We start from the raw sequence: 14151 nt of genomic DNA, 5'->3' as shown, positions 1-14151 counted from the left end.
AGGCCGACTTGGTCGTTTGGGTGTGTGGCGGTAACGGCGGGCAATAACTGCAAACAAACAACGCGGCATAAAGCCAGCCGCTATGCCTCCCAAATGTTTTATGTGCACCCCCAACCTGGGCATTAATTTATACTTTACTTGTTACGCTGCCTGCTGAGTAGTGGCTGCTGTCTCCGCCATACTTCCAGGGTGCACAAGGGGGTGGGGGGGTGCATTTGTGACATCACACACGCGCCACATGCTATAATGCTAGCAGACACCTGGGGCACCAATTCAGAAATACAGTGGCACTTGGGGGACAGTGTGACAGGTAAATTTGTATAAATGCACTGGCACCAGGGGGCACATAAAACATTTGGGGGGAGGGGGGCAGCGTCACATGGCCGATTCCAAAAGATTTCATGCTCAAATCGTTTGTATCAGCGACCATCACATCAGACCTCTCTCTGATCAGCAAGAGATTTGTGTCTTGGTCGATCAGCCTCCAAATGGCTTGGCCACCTTATCACATCTCTGATAAGGAAGACCTTACTCTGTAGTTTCAGAAATAGACCAGAGGTTATCCATTGCATACAAGCCAGGCTGGCAGCACTTCAGCCTTACACAGTCCTCAGAGCTCAGACTGGACAGGACAAGCATGCTTCATGCACTTTTAATCTATTCCATCTATCTGTCTAGTAAAAGTGAGCCAATAAGGATGATTGCAGAGAGGGTCTGGCGCTGCTATGCACAGTGATGGGGTGACAGGGGCTCAGGCACTCCCCCAATCTAGACAGCTCTCCTCCTCTCCTATGGCTGCGCTCATTTCCCTCAGTGGGCGGGAGGGCGCCTCCTATAAGGACAGCCCAGTGGACTGATCAGCTCTGCAGTCTGCACAGGTTAGAGGGGTATCAGCAGCATCACTCTCATCCGCAGCATGGACACCTATCAGAAGCCCGAGGACAAGGATCTGCAGGCCCTGAAGGACCTGGCCAACCGCCTCAGGATTCATTCCATCAAAGCAACATGTGCCTCCAACTCTGGGTAGGTCATGGGGAGAGGGGTGATGCTGATCTGCATCTCTGCCCTTTATTGCGATGATTTGCCCCCTGCGCTCCCCACGTGGTGATCAGAGCCTGGGCACATCACACTGTAGCATCTTCTGCTATTTTGCTACATGTCTCTTCTGAAACATACCAGCGCTTGTTCTGCTGAGAAACAGGACGCTGATGGCACGCCCACCTCGAGGAGAATTAAATCCCCCTACCCCACCCTAGGTCTGCCAGCTGCCCTTGTCTAAACTGACCCCGATGCAGTTAATCTAATCTCTGGCATCCATCCGTCCTCATTTGTGCTCCAGATACTGAATACTACACTGTTGCTTTTATTACACTACCTGCCTGGCACTGCATGGGTTAACCTGGTTATATTCCCTCTCATCACTCAGTTGTGAGCCTGCTCTCCCCTGTAACCACGTGTTACTCGCATAGGAAAGCGTTCATTTTCTGGGCTTGAGTAATTCATACGTTTCAAGTTAAGGCCTCGGGCTTTGAACTAGGAAGTGGTTAGCAGTAAAACCAGCATTTTTTCCCTCTGCTTTCCATCCACTCACAAGCCTCGTCTCTCTCACTCCCCCTGCATATACATGTAACTTTTTTCATCACTGCAGTGGTTAGACGAATTAACTACAATTGTCAGAAAAGTTTAAAAAAAAATATTTAACTAATCTATACAGGTGTTGACAGTATTAGAGATGGGGCATTTTGCAGTCAACTCCTAATTATAAATTTGAAGTGATTGGCAGGTATTGAATGTCCTGGCTCCTTAGGCCCTCAAAGGCTTGCACCTGGAATTAACTGTTGCAGCTCTTGATCTGTGTTCTTTGTGTTGCAGAGCTCTAATACATCAGGCATGCTAGGGCTGGGGCCCATTTAAAAATTGTGAATCGCAAGGGAAATGGTTTAAGTGCTGTTGTAGCAACTTTTTGCAGTATTTTCTGGGAGCAGCTTCTGGTATCTTTGCATTTTGGTGCTAGTAAATTGTAAATTAACTACTGCTATGTGATTCTCATTGGTGCAAAGCTTTATGCATATATAGCAAGTGGTTTTGAGTAGTAGTACTTGCTGCAAAAGCTATTTTAACATTTTGAAAAGCTATTCTTTCCAGTGATCTTGTACTTTTTAAATTGCTGAAGGCACCATAAATGTGATTTAGGAAATTGCAGTGGCTACTGTGGGATCCCCTATTTTTTGATTTTCATAATCCTCTGCTGCACTGTAGTGGGCTGCAGGCCTAATCATTTGTATATCAACTTACATGAGGTAAAACTTTAATGTTCTTGAATATAAGGTTCTGGTGTATGAGTTGCACATGGTGTATGATGGGAATAAATAGAAGTTGGGGTTGGAAACTTTTTAGGAATATTTAACCTTATAGGCAGGAGCAGCCTTGGCTCCACCCCTGCAAATGCATAAGCTTTATCTGTTCTAGCATAGAACATAATAGGCTGCTGAAAGATGATCCTATTACAAGGACGTGCACGATAGTGGAGGTGTGAGCCTGCATGGCCTGCCTATTGTGTGGAAGGGCTGGCTGTGTCCCTGCAACCTCCTCAGTCCTGAGAGAGGCTGGAGAAATATACTTTGCTCTTTGTGAAATGCAGTTAAAACATTAACCGTGTGGATGACCTGATTTAGGATGAGATGTGTCCCTGAATATCAGCCAGGCTCCAACTGAAACCTTTGTAGTTTTGACTAAAACCTTGATTGGCTGGGCAGTTTACCTAGTCTCTGTGCTGTTGTAGTACACTTCAGTGTTCTCCCCAGGCTCTTTTAGCTGGGTGCTCCACCCGGCTAGATTTGGTGACCACCCAGCTGTCATTGGCTCACCTCCTCACCACCTCCTATGCTGTAAGCAGAGTTGCCCTGCATTTTCATCTCTCCCCACCCGGCTGCTTTTTCATGCCACCCGGCTACTATTTCATGCCACCCGGCTGGAAAATAATTCTGGGGAGAACACTGCACTTGCTCTGCACTATCAGTTCCCAGGGATCTCCTTACAAGCTATATGGATCTGTTCACAGGAATAAAAGTAGTGGTGAGTGGGTGGCCCCAATAAATTGAATAGGGCTGCTAGATAGATACTGCATGGAAACGCTAAATGAGACTAGTCAGGTACAGTACTGAGACAATCAATTGGACCCTGCCCTATCCTACTTTATTGGTGCAGATGTACTGCTGGGCGGGACACCAGAGTTTAATCAGCAGCCTGATAAGCGTGACTTGAAAGCCCAGAGGCTGCATTCATCCTTCTGCTCTGCCACCAGCTTTATCCCAGTTGCTCCACCAGCAGTTCAGACAGCTTATTTCCCTGCAGCCCTGGGCCCAACATGCTGCAGCTCAGCCTTATGCAGTATGCTCTCTCTCCTGCACACTTGGATCCTGGTCAGTAAATGTGTTCCCCAGTGGCCAGGAGGGGATGAGCTGCATACACCAGAGCTTTTTACCAAGCAAATGGCTTATTGAAGACTCCCATGTGCAGGGGGAAAAAATAAAAATTTAAAATACTGCATGCGGTATTTCATTGTCTAACGGGCTACCGACCGCGACCAGCCTTTTTGTTAAAGAGGACCCGAGGTGTGTTTAAAGAATGTTATCTGCATACAAAGGCTGGATCTGCCTATACAGCCCAGCCTCTGTTGCTATTCCAAACCCCACTAAGGTCCCCCTGCACTCTGCAATCCCTCATAAATCACAGCCGTGCTGTGAGGCTGTGTTTACATCTGTAGTGTCAGTCTCAGCTGCTCCCCGCCTCCTGCATAGCTCCAGTCCCTGCCCCGTCCCTTTCCTCCAATCAGCAGGGAGGGAAGGGATGCAGGCGGGGACTGGAGTTCTGCAGGAGGCGGGGAGAGCAGCAGACTGACACTATAGAGATAAACACAGCCAGCTCTGACAAGCTGTTTGTCAGCAGCGTGGCTGTGATTTATGAGGGATTGCAGAGTGCAGGGGGACCTTAGGGGGGTTTGGGATAGCAACAGAGGCTGGGCTGTATAGGCAGATCCAGCCTCTGTATGCAGATAATATTCTTCAAACCCACCTCGGGTTCTCTTTAATGAAGCCCATTGTCTATATACCTCAGGCCCCATTCACACTTGGGACGTTTTGCGCTTTGCTGATTGGCAAAGTGTTAGCACATGCAATCCCTATGAGTTCACTGACACTGCTGCGTGATTAGGATTTCTGCTGATCTAAAACGTGCTGTATGTAGCATTGTTTTGGGCGATTGCATTGAGATGTCATTTACTGGAATGAGAATCACAAAATGCAATGGCAGCAATATATCAGAACATAATGCATTTATTACAAAAAGGTATTTTAATACTAATAGCCTATGGCGCCACGATTTGTGAATTCATTATATCTAATCTCCCTTTAAATGTTCTAGACACTGGAGATTACCATTGGTCAAGTTTTTTTTTTTTTCTATTTTTGTTTGGCTATTTATGGTAGATTGAAAAAAGACATGCGCTCAGGTGCATCTCTGCAGGATGCTTGTTTCTGAGAATTCCAAAGCCAGTGAAAATAATGCCTAATCTTCCTGAATGCTCTCAGAGGAGAATTCCACATGGCTAAACAGTCTATGCTAAGCAGCATTTCAGTATATGTGTATGTGTATGTGTATGTGTATGTGTATGTGTATGTGTAGTGTTTAATGTTGATTCCAGGAAAACTGTTTAGGATGATCTACTTTTATGGCAATTTACTGCATTCTGTCACTACAGTGCCTCATTAAAGAGAATCTGCATTGTTAAATCGCACAAAAGTAAACATACCAGTGCGTTAGGGGGCATCTCCTATTACCCTCTGTCTCAATTTTGCCGCTCCTCGCCGCATTAAAAGTGGTTAAAAACTGTTTTAAAAAGTTTGTTTATAAACAAAATGGCCACCAAAACAGGAAGTAGGTTGATGTACAGTATGTCCACACATAGAAAATACATCCATACGCAAGCAGGCTGTATACACCCTTCCTTTTGAATCTCAAGAGATCATTTGTGTGTTTCTTTCCCCCTGCAGCGTCCATGCACTGAAGTGTCAGGCTGCTCGTTTCTTCCTGCAAACAGCTTTGCCTTTGTCTGGAATTCCTCAGTATGTGAAAGCCCAGCCAGCTCAGAGGACGATTTATCCAGCTTGTAAAAGAGAAGAGAGAAGCTGCCCTAATCTAAATAATACACAGGCAGTGTGCATAGAGGGGCCTGGAAGGGGGAGTTCATAGCAGAACCACAACACTGAAGAACTTGGCAGCCTTCCAGACACAGGCTGACAAGTCTGACAGGGGAAAGATACATTGATTTATTACAGAGACTGTGATAGTAGAAAGTACTGCAGTAAGCCAGAACACATTAGAATAGCTTTTGGAACTTGTAGGATGATAAAAAACAGGATGCAATTTTTGTTACGGAGTCTCTTAAAAGGAAATCTTAATATTTTAACTTGTCTGAGGCTTCTTGCAGCCCCTGCTGTCGTCCTGTCACCCCCTCAAAGCTGGCTTGCTACATGCCGCCTCGTGTCCCCATGCACAGCAAGCAGTGTCCTGGCTATGTGTAGTATGGGAATATCGCTACTCCACAGAACACGGCCAGCATTGAGGGGGGAGGGGGGTTGCTGCTGCTGACTGGAGGGTCCCATGAGGATAGGAAAATTAACCCCACCCACTGAAGTTTCTCTTTTTTTTTTTTTTTTTTTTTTTAAGGCAGAAGATCAGCTTGACTGGCAGCTGCAATCTTTTCGCGCTAGACTGTGGTTCCCATACTTTCAGTTTGGGTACAGTGCCAGCCCAGGCATTCTACTGTAACTAGATGGTAAAGTGCTGGCAAGTGGTGATACAGCTGTCCCAGTACATATGCAGGGCCCAGGCTTCCGGCCAAAGGGTTAGTGCACCGTATAAATATAGGGAGCGATGGAAATTAGAGGTGCTGTAAAAGGAAAAATATACCTAATCTGATCCTGTGTGTGTGGTGGGGGGGGGGTGTAATTGATATACAGTAGATCAAGAAATAAAACTTTCATTGGTTGATTTCTTAATACACTTACTGATGCTCTTTAAAACTTTTTGTTTAAAGTGGACCTGAACTCTTGCACAGGACAGAAGGAAAACGTAGAGAAATGCATCCTGTATCTGTTTAGAGTTAAGCCTGTTTAATTCCCACTCATCTGTGTCTAATCACAAGTTGTAATTTGATCTCTCCTTGTCACATGACTGCCAATGGCAGATGAGACTTTTGAAAGCACAGGATGTTAACATGTCTCCACAAATCAGGAAGTACACAGCAAGGATTAATTGCAGGATTTGGATCAGCTGTAACAATTTTTTTTTTTTTCTTAAAGATCATGCTGTTTGTCTTTTAGAGCATTAGAGCAGAAAAGTAGTTCTGAGTTCAGGTCTGCTTTAAAGTGGACCCAAATTAAAGATTTCAGAAATCCTTTTCTAAATTATAATGGCAGCATTTTTTCAGCTGCATGATGACAAATATAAAATATTTTACAATTATTGGAGGAACCACCTCCATTCCTTTCATATTGCCGGGACAGAATCCAGCAGAATGGTGGAGATAAACACAGGCTGCTACTGATGTCAAAGGGGAGGTGATATCAGCTTGTGAGATTTCACATAGACGCCCCTGTGAGGGAGGGTAGCTGATGACAAACACACCCATGATCTAAAACCTCCTACTAAGCTCAGAAGTAATGGCTGCCACCTGTATAACCCTAGTTATGAAAAGAGAAGGGTGAAATGCTAATAGGCTTAAAGGAGTGTTTATTTATCTTTGTATGTGTCAGTGGTGCAACTAAATATTTTGAATTTAAAAAAAAAAAAGTTTGGGTCCACTTTAAGTTGGAATGGTGTTTGTTTTTTTTTTTTTTTTTTTTTTTTGGTTATATAAATATTTTTTTATTTTTTGTGTAGGTGCATTGTATTTCAGCACATGATCCCCCTAGGATCATGCGAGGGGTCCTGCCTTATGTCTCCAGTGTTCCAGCTTAATGTGTAACATGTTCTCCTTGTGACAGGCATCCCACATCCTGCTGCAGTGCTGCTGAAATCGTGTCTGTGCTGTTCTCCAACACCATGAGATATGATGCAGCTGACCCCGGCAACTTCAACAACGACCGCTTTGTTCTTTCTAAGGTGAGGTCGCAGGCCGGACAAGCCAAGGAAAGATGAGTGTGCATGTAATCCTGCTCATGATTGTTGCATTTCACCAAGTTGTGAATATGTGGCAAGAACTGCTCACGGACCCCCAACCCTACAGATTGACTTTTATTCTTGTGTAGAAGGAGCTCCCTACTCATTTTAATTTACCTGTTAATTGTCGAGTCATGTCACTTCCTATAAGCCCTGCAGGATGAGGCTGAAACAGGAAAAATTGGGATCAGAATGTGACGTTTGCATAATCGGTGGTACTTTAGCACTGCAGCTGTCAGTAAAAATCATGCAATCGCCTGTAAAGCTAGGTGGGGTTTAAAGCATTGTGAAACTGTGCATACAAAGCGTATCAACAGTCTGATGCTGGGCTGCTTCCCGCAGTGGGTGACAAATGACCAACTGACAGTCTCCCTTACATCGCCAGTTTATCTATATGGCAGTAGTGTTCTACTGATCCATTGTTTGAAAAGGGGTTTATGTAGAGCCTCAAGATCTGCGCAAGTGCATCTGGCCCCACTGGCAAAATATGAAAATGCTCCATATTCAAATACACTTTTTTTTTTTTTTAATTAGTGCTGACCTCTTAAAGAGACTCTGAAGTCTCAAAACGTTTATTTCATAAAGATGTTTAATACTTTATCCCTAACTAAACCGCTGCAGTACGCTATCTAAGTCCCCCAAACTCCCCGGGGGGCAATCAGGGCAGCACTTCCATGTGAGGCAGGGCTATGAGCTGCAGCCCTGTCTCACAAGCATCTGTCAGCGGCAGATGTCCGCCTCTCCCCTGCCCCTCTCAGTCTTCCTTCGGAGAGGCGGAGATCCGCCGCTGACAAACACGTGTGAGGCAGGGCTGCAGCTTATAGCCCTGCCTTACGCAGCAAAATCCACGACCAAGAAAGTCGTTTATTATGCAGGGGAGAGGTAGGGGTTAGTTTGGGGGGGATTTAGATGGCGTACTGCGGCGGTTTAGTTAGGGATAAAGTATTTAAACATCTTTAATAAAAAACGTTTTTTAGTCTCTCTAAGCCAGTGGTCCTCAACTAAGGCCCACGGGCCGAATGTGGCCCCCTAAAGCTTTTTTTTTTTTTACCGGCCCCACACACAATTTTAGTTGCGGTTAGCTACCTTTTTAAATATCGGTGTTCCACTTATAGAATAGCAGTGCTGGCACCACCCATGTACAAGGAAGCCAGAAAGCAGTAATTCGCTGGTTTCCAATCAAATTCCACATCAGGTGACACTGCTGTCCAATTGGACTGCAGGTTGTCACCTGGGTATGCTGTACTGTCTGACCCGCAAAGACTTCTACATTTTATGTATACTCCGGCCCCCCAGCAGTCTGAAGTATGTTGACCCGGCCCTTGAATCAATGTAAGCGTGCTGCCCTGCTTTGTACAACACTTAAAGTAGCTTGAGGTTTTTTCAGCTGTTGCAGCAATGAGCATTCAATCTATTTAGGAAGTCCATTTGACTTGTGTAGCAGTATTTACCATAGTTCAAATTTTGTATTGTACAGGGATGCAGGCTAACTAGCTATTGTTACTGGGTCTGTGGCTGGACTCTTAACTACTTTTATGGGAAGTCAGTGACCAAGCTCATCCTGTCTGTCTAGGAGCTCTCGTTATCTCATGAGCAAATTACATTTGAGTAAATTCACACCCCCCTTCCCTGTTTTCTGATGTACATACTTTTCAGAGCTTCAGGCTGTGATCCTGGACAGCTTTGAGCCTATGTACTACTCAGCAGTAGCATACTCTTGAGCCCAAGAGCTACTCAGTCAATTGTAAACTCCTTCAGGTTACACAAGCACATTTGTAAAACCATTTTTATCATGATTTAGCATGTGGTTGCTCTGCTTTCTGGGCTAGAAGTCGAACCCATGTGCTTAGTTGTGCTACATAAACACAGTAGAAGCTGATTTGGATGTTTAACCTGTATCTTGTGAGTTATTCTTGTGCTTTCTCTTCCAGGGTCACGCCGCTCCTGTCTTGTATGCTGCCTGGGCTGAAGCTGGTTTTATCAAGGAATCCGATCTTCTCAATCTGCGGAAGATAGACAGTGACCTAGAGGGCCATCCTACTCCGGTAACTAGGCTTCTGCATTCTGTACAGCTGTACCCCACTAGGGGGCAGCATAGAGTCCTTGCAGGATAAAAGGAGTCTCCAGTCTACCGGTAGCTATGTTCTTTGTTTCTATATATAGCTGTAGACATATATGTTTAGGAAGTACTATACATCTGCTTGTAACCTTGTAAGTCACTGTAACGGCGCTACAAGAATTGTGCTTGGCTTAGTTTCCACTACATGCTTGCATTGCATTTTACATGACCATTTGCATGTTCATACAGAGTGAAAAATGTTAGACAATTTTCACATGTGGCTAAAATATTGGGACAAATCCTCCTCCTTTGCTTTGTGTAAAACTTGAGGCTTTTTGTATTTCGCATGCACAGCTATGTGTGAATTGGACACAATTGCATGTATAATGCAAAAAATACTGCTTAGGGGTAGCCCATTGACTATCGTTGGCATTTATTCTAATACAGGTTTCAGAAGCATCACATACTTTGATGCATTAAACTAGAAATTGTTTCAGGTTTGTAACATGCCATTAATTGTATTGGTCTAATGCTGACTACATAAAGATCTCTGATGGACAATGTCTGTATGATCTGGTTTGAAAACACTCATGAGGAATCTTTTTGGAATCAAGCTTCAGTCTGATCTTTACTACTGCAAAAAAATGTACCACAGTATGCTGAAGTGAAACTATCCTTAGTTTCTTAAACAGAGGTAGGGGGTTGAATGGATTGCATAGGAATACTGGCATGTTAATACAGATTTTGTAAAACTGTTCAAAAGTTGCCTCAAAATGTGGCATTTGTGGCTGCCATATAGCAGTGTTCAGGTATGTAGCAGTGCTGAGTGGCCACTCTGCACAGCTTCTGGCTGTCTCAGCCCCTCCCTAGTTGCAGTTGTGTGGGAAGGGGGGGGGGGGGGGTGATGGCATTCTTACCAAGCAGACACACACACACACACACACACACACACACACACACACACCACACACACCACACACACCACACACACACACCACACACACACACACCACACACACCACACACACACACACACACACACACACACACACACACACACACACACACACACACACACACACACACACACACACACACACACACACACACACACACACACACACACACACACACACACACACACACACACACACACACACACACACACACACACACACTGTATTTTCTTATGTAGACTAGGAAGGGTATTAGGTGGTGACTTCAAATTCATATTGCATGCCAGAATCTGGGATCCCCTCTGTTCCCTTTGACAGCAAAGGCTGTCTTCTTACCTCATAACTCCTCAAATGACTGGAGGAGTACTTAAACTGCTGTAGTGGGAGACATAAAGTGCTGGTGATGAAATGCCCTTTGTTAGGGAGAGACAGTAAGGAATGTGACTAGGAGACTTAGAAACTTTAGTTCTTCCAGTCTGGTGTAATGTGCTAGGTCAGTGCATCCTCTGTTGCCGGGCGGATTCTGATTCACTGTTCACCGCCTTCATGTCTCTTCTACTTCCTGAAGGCACCAGTCTCTTAGACATGGCAATTCAAATTTTATCTGACTTCAATAGAAATTGAGTTCTCTTGGGTGGGTTTTTCTTCCCCTTGTGTCAGGCCATGCACTCCCCATATCCCTAAAGTCCTTATTGCAATGCACATGTGGCCTGCAGCGTTGGACATGTCTTCCACACGAGTCCGACACTGTCCGTCTATCGCCGTCTACCGGCTCTTGTGCTCCGGGTTCCTGTATGTCACATGACATACTGGAAGTATTCCATGCATTAGAGCCTGCAGGAGGCCAAGTGGATAGACAGGCATCGCTGGACTTGTGCTGGAAGCTATGTCCAGAACTGATGCAGCTTGGGGGACAGAGGACTCAGACAGAGTGGGCACATAGAGACACAGAGAAACAAAGCGGGCACAGACACAAGGGGGCAAGAGCGATCCAGAGGAGGCATGAAGAGGCAAAGGGGGTGCACAAGGAGAGGCAGGGGGACAGAGGGGAGCAAACAGGCAGAGGGGGAACAAAGCTTGATTTAAAGAAAATCGTGAATCGAAATCGCTCCATTCAATTTATTCCTAAAATTGTTCAGGCCTACAGCACACCACATTGCTCCTCCCCATGTACCACTCTGGCTTCTGGACACTTTTGCGCTTCATGTCATTAACCCTGTGGCCATGAACAAAGACAAGGTTTGAAGGCCATGCAGTTCGTCTAAGCTACAGGGTAAAGGTTGAGTGGCGTGCTACATTCCCCCCCCCCCCCCCACCCCCCTTCCCACCTCCATGAGGCTATACAATCTAGACAGCAGGCTGGGTGATGTTGCTGGAGGTGTAGTGGTTAAGGGCTTAGCTTCTGCACAGAACTGGGTTTGAATCTTTGCTCTTCCTATTCAGCAAGCCAGCACCTTTTCAGTAAGGAGACCTTGGACTTGACTAACACTGCTACTGCCTACTGAGCACACCCTAGTGGCTGCAACTCAAGCGATGAGTCCACCTGGAGAAAAGTGCAATGTTTTTGTCTTGTTTAATTGCTAGTTACCTGTGTAGGAATAGGAGGTTTTGGTCAGGATAAATTCTTTAAGACATGCTTAAAGCGGATCCGAGATGAAAAACTAACTAGAACAAGTAACTTGATTATATCTAATGTTTAGTTAGTTTACACAGCAAATCTAGCTAACAGCTTTATTAGAATATTTCTTCCTGTGATACAATGACAGCAGCCATGTTTGTAAACATTACACATAGGCAGGCTTATCTGTATCAGCCTGTGAAAAAAACCTAATTCCCCTCTCTCTCCCCTGTCTCCTGAAATCAATAGCTAGTAACACCTCCATTCCCCCCCCCCCCCTCCTCCTGCCAAGACTGACCTCCCATGAGCCCTTGCTGCTGCCAAGGCTCTCTGAAAACCTGTGGGCGTGGTTTGTTTAGTTTATAGGGAATTAGAGTATTAAAACAAACGTATTTGGCTTGAGGAATGCCTTATAAACAATAGGAAAGGAACACAATTATGCAATGAGTAAAAGTTCACCTTGGATCCACTTTAAAGCAAATTAGGAATTTTTAATAGTGCCAAAATTACAAGTGTCTAAAATGTATACATAAATGTGTCCCAGAGTAAAATGCACTATAAGATTTTCCCTCGGTCACTGTACGTGGTTAAAAAAAAAAATAAAAAAATCTGACTCTCTTTGTACCCATCAGTCATCTCATGGAGGGGGGGGGGGGGGGGGGGGGGGGGGGATTTTCAGTTAAATATATTCAAAATCTCAACCTGGCTGGTAGTTGCTCAGTTCAAATGCCAAAATTGGGTAGTAAATGGGGGGGGGGGGGGGGGGAATACTTTCATGGGAGTTTTGAATCACCTTTTTTTTTAGGTAAACTAGTCCACACTTGTGGTACCTGCTTAACAGCAGCATAAAGGGGGTATTGTACAGTTTTAGTTTATGGAGTCACATTTTATTTACTTTCCCCATTTTTTTTTTTTTTTTTTTTTTTTTTTTTTTATCTGTCTTCCATTACAGAAACTGCCCTTTGTTGATGTTGCAACTGGTTCCTTGGGACAAGGCCTGGGTGCTTCCTGTGGCATGGCTTATACAGGGAAGTACTTTGATAAGGCAAGGTATGTACACTCTTCTAAAGGCCTATTTGTACATCTGGTTATTTCTAGGCTGACATGCTAACTGCAATCAGGCTACCACTGATCTCTATAATTACAGATCTATCAGTGCTGACACATGCAATCTTGTTTGGCCAATTTTACCACTTCCATGTAGTATGGGGCAAACAGAATTTGAATACTATGAACAGATTGTGCAGGTAAGCTGTCATGCCACACTGAAGTGATAAAATTGGCCAGTTGGATGGATGTACATACCATAAGCCTGATTATTCTCTGAAGTAGGTATAAATATTCACACACAACCACCCCACCACATCTGTATACAATAGGCTCAGAATTTTTAGTTTTTACCTTTACTACACCTAAGCTTCATGGATCAGGATCCTTTTCTAGCTTCATCCATCTCTGCTTTCTTTATCTTTGTAGCTATCGTGTGTACTGCTTGCTGGGGGATGGGGAGTCATCTGAAGGAGCTGTATGGGAAGCCATGGCCTTTGCATCACATTACCATCTGGACAACCTTGTGGCCATTTTTGATGTCAACCGCCTGGGACAGAGTGAGGCTGCCCCTCTACAGCACCAGACGGAGATCTACAAGAAGAGATGCGAAGCCTTTGGGTAACTTTTTGTTACTGCTGATGTGGCAATGTCTTGCATCTGTGGAAGTGGACTACTTTTTAAGGTGTAGCTTGCCATATCACTCATATCCATATCACTCATCCATGCTATTGCTCACCAAAATATTTGCTGTGAGCTCCATGGTGGGATGTTGTGGCTCTAAGTGCTTGTACACATTCACAACTGTTGGATCAGTATCTGATCCCCTTAGGCAATATTGCTGAGCCCTGCTGCGCACATGCATGTCAGCTGTCATAAACGTGCTGTTGCTACGAGGGGATGACTAGCAGTGCTTATGTGAGGTCATGCGGCTGAGTAGCTCAAACAATGGGGTTGGGTAGCTCCGGCAGACTTTTCATGGGTCATAGGGTACCGTAAACATGCCTGATGTCTGAGGTTATCGTGCACCTCAACCAACTTAAGTCAGGCGTGTGTATAAGTCATAAGATGCCGGATGTAAATGTTCCTAAGTAGAGCAAGATTAAGCAAGTAGTTGGTAACTGAAATGCAGGAAACCTGAACCAAAGTGTAAAAGCTTCACTTGGGGCTTCAACCAGCCTCCTGCAGATGTACTGTGCTTGCAGCGTGCTGAGCTGCTCCTCCAGTCCCCCTGCAGCAGCTAAGTTTCA

At 44.8% G+C, this 14151-nt stretch overlaps 1 protein-coding gene across 2 annotated transcripts in view; it reads left to right on the top strand.

Annotated features, from left to right (window-relative positions):
• The first annotated feature begins 849 nt into the window (after nt 1-849).
• Nucleotides 850-14151, top strand: part of TKTL1 (transketolase like 1) — a 29123-nt gene continuing 15821 nt past the window's right edge. For both annotated transcript variants that reach the window (XM_068248236.1, XM_068248235.1), the window contains exons 1-5: nt 850-1023; nt 7047-7164; nt 9153-9266; nt 12807-12904; nt 13331-13522. In XM_068248236.1, the coding sequence (XP_068104337.1) occupies nt 917-1023; nt 7047-7164; nt 9153-9266; nt 12807-12904; nt 13331-13522 (629 nt within the window). In that variant the 5' untranslated portion in view covers nt 850-916. The remainder of the gene's footprint in view (nt 1024-7046; nt 7165-9152; nt 9267-12806; nt 12905-13330; nt 13523-14151) is intronic.

This window comes from Hyperolius riggenbachi, chromosome 8 (assembly GCF_040937935.1).
Source record: "Hyperolius riggenbachi isolate aHypRig1 chromosome 8, aHypRig1.pri, whole genome shotgun sequence".
Taxonomy (NCBI): Eukaryota; Metazoa; Chordata; class Amphibia; order Anura; family Hyperoliidae; genus Hyperolius; species Hyperolius riggenbachi.
Note: the sequence above shows the minus strand (reverse complement) of the source record. Positions and strands in the feature narration are given on the sequence as shown.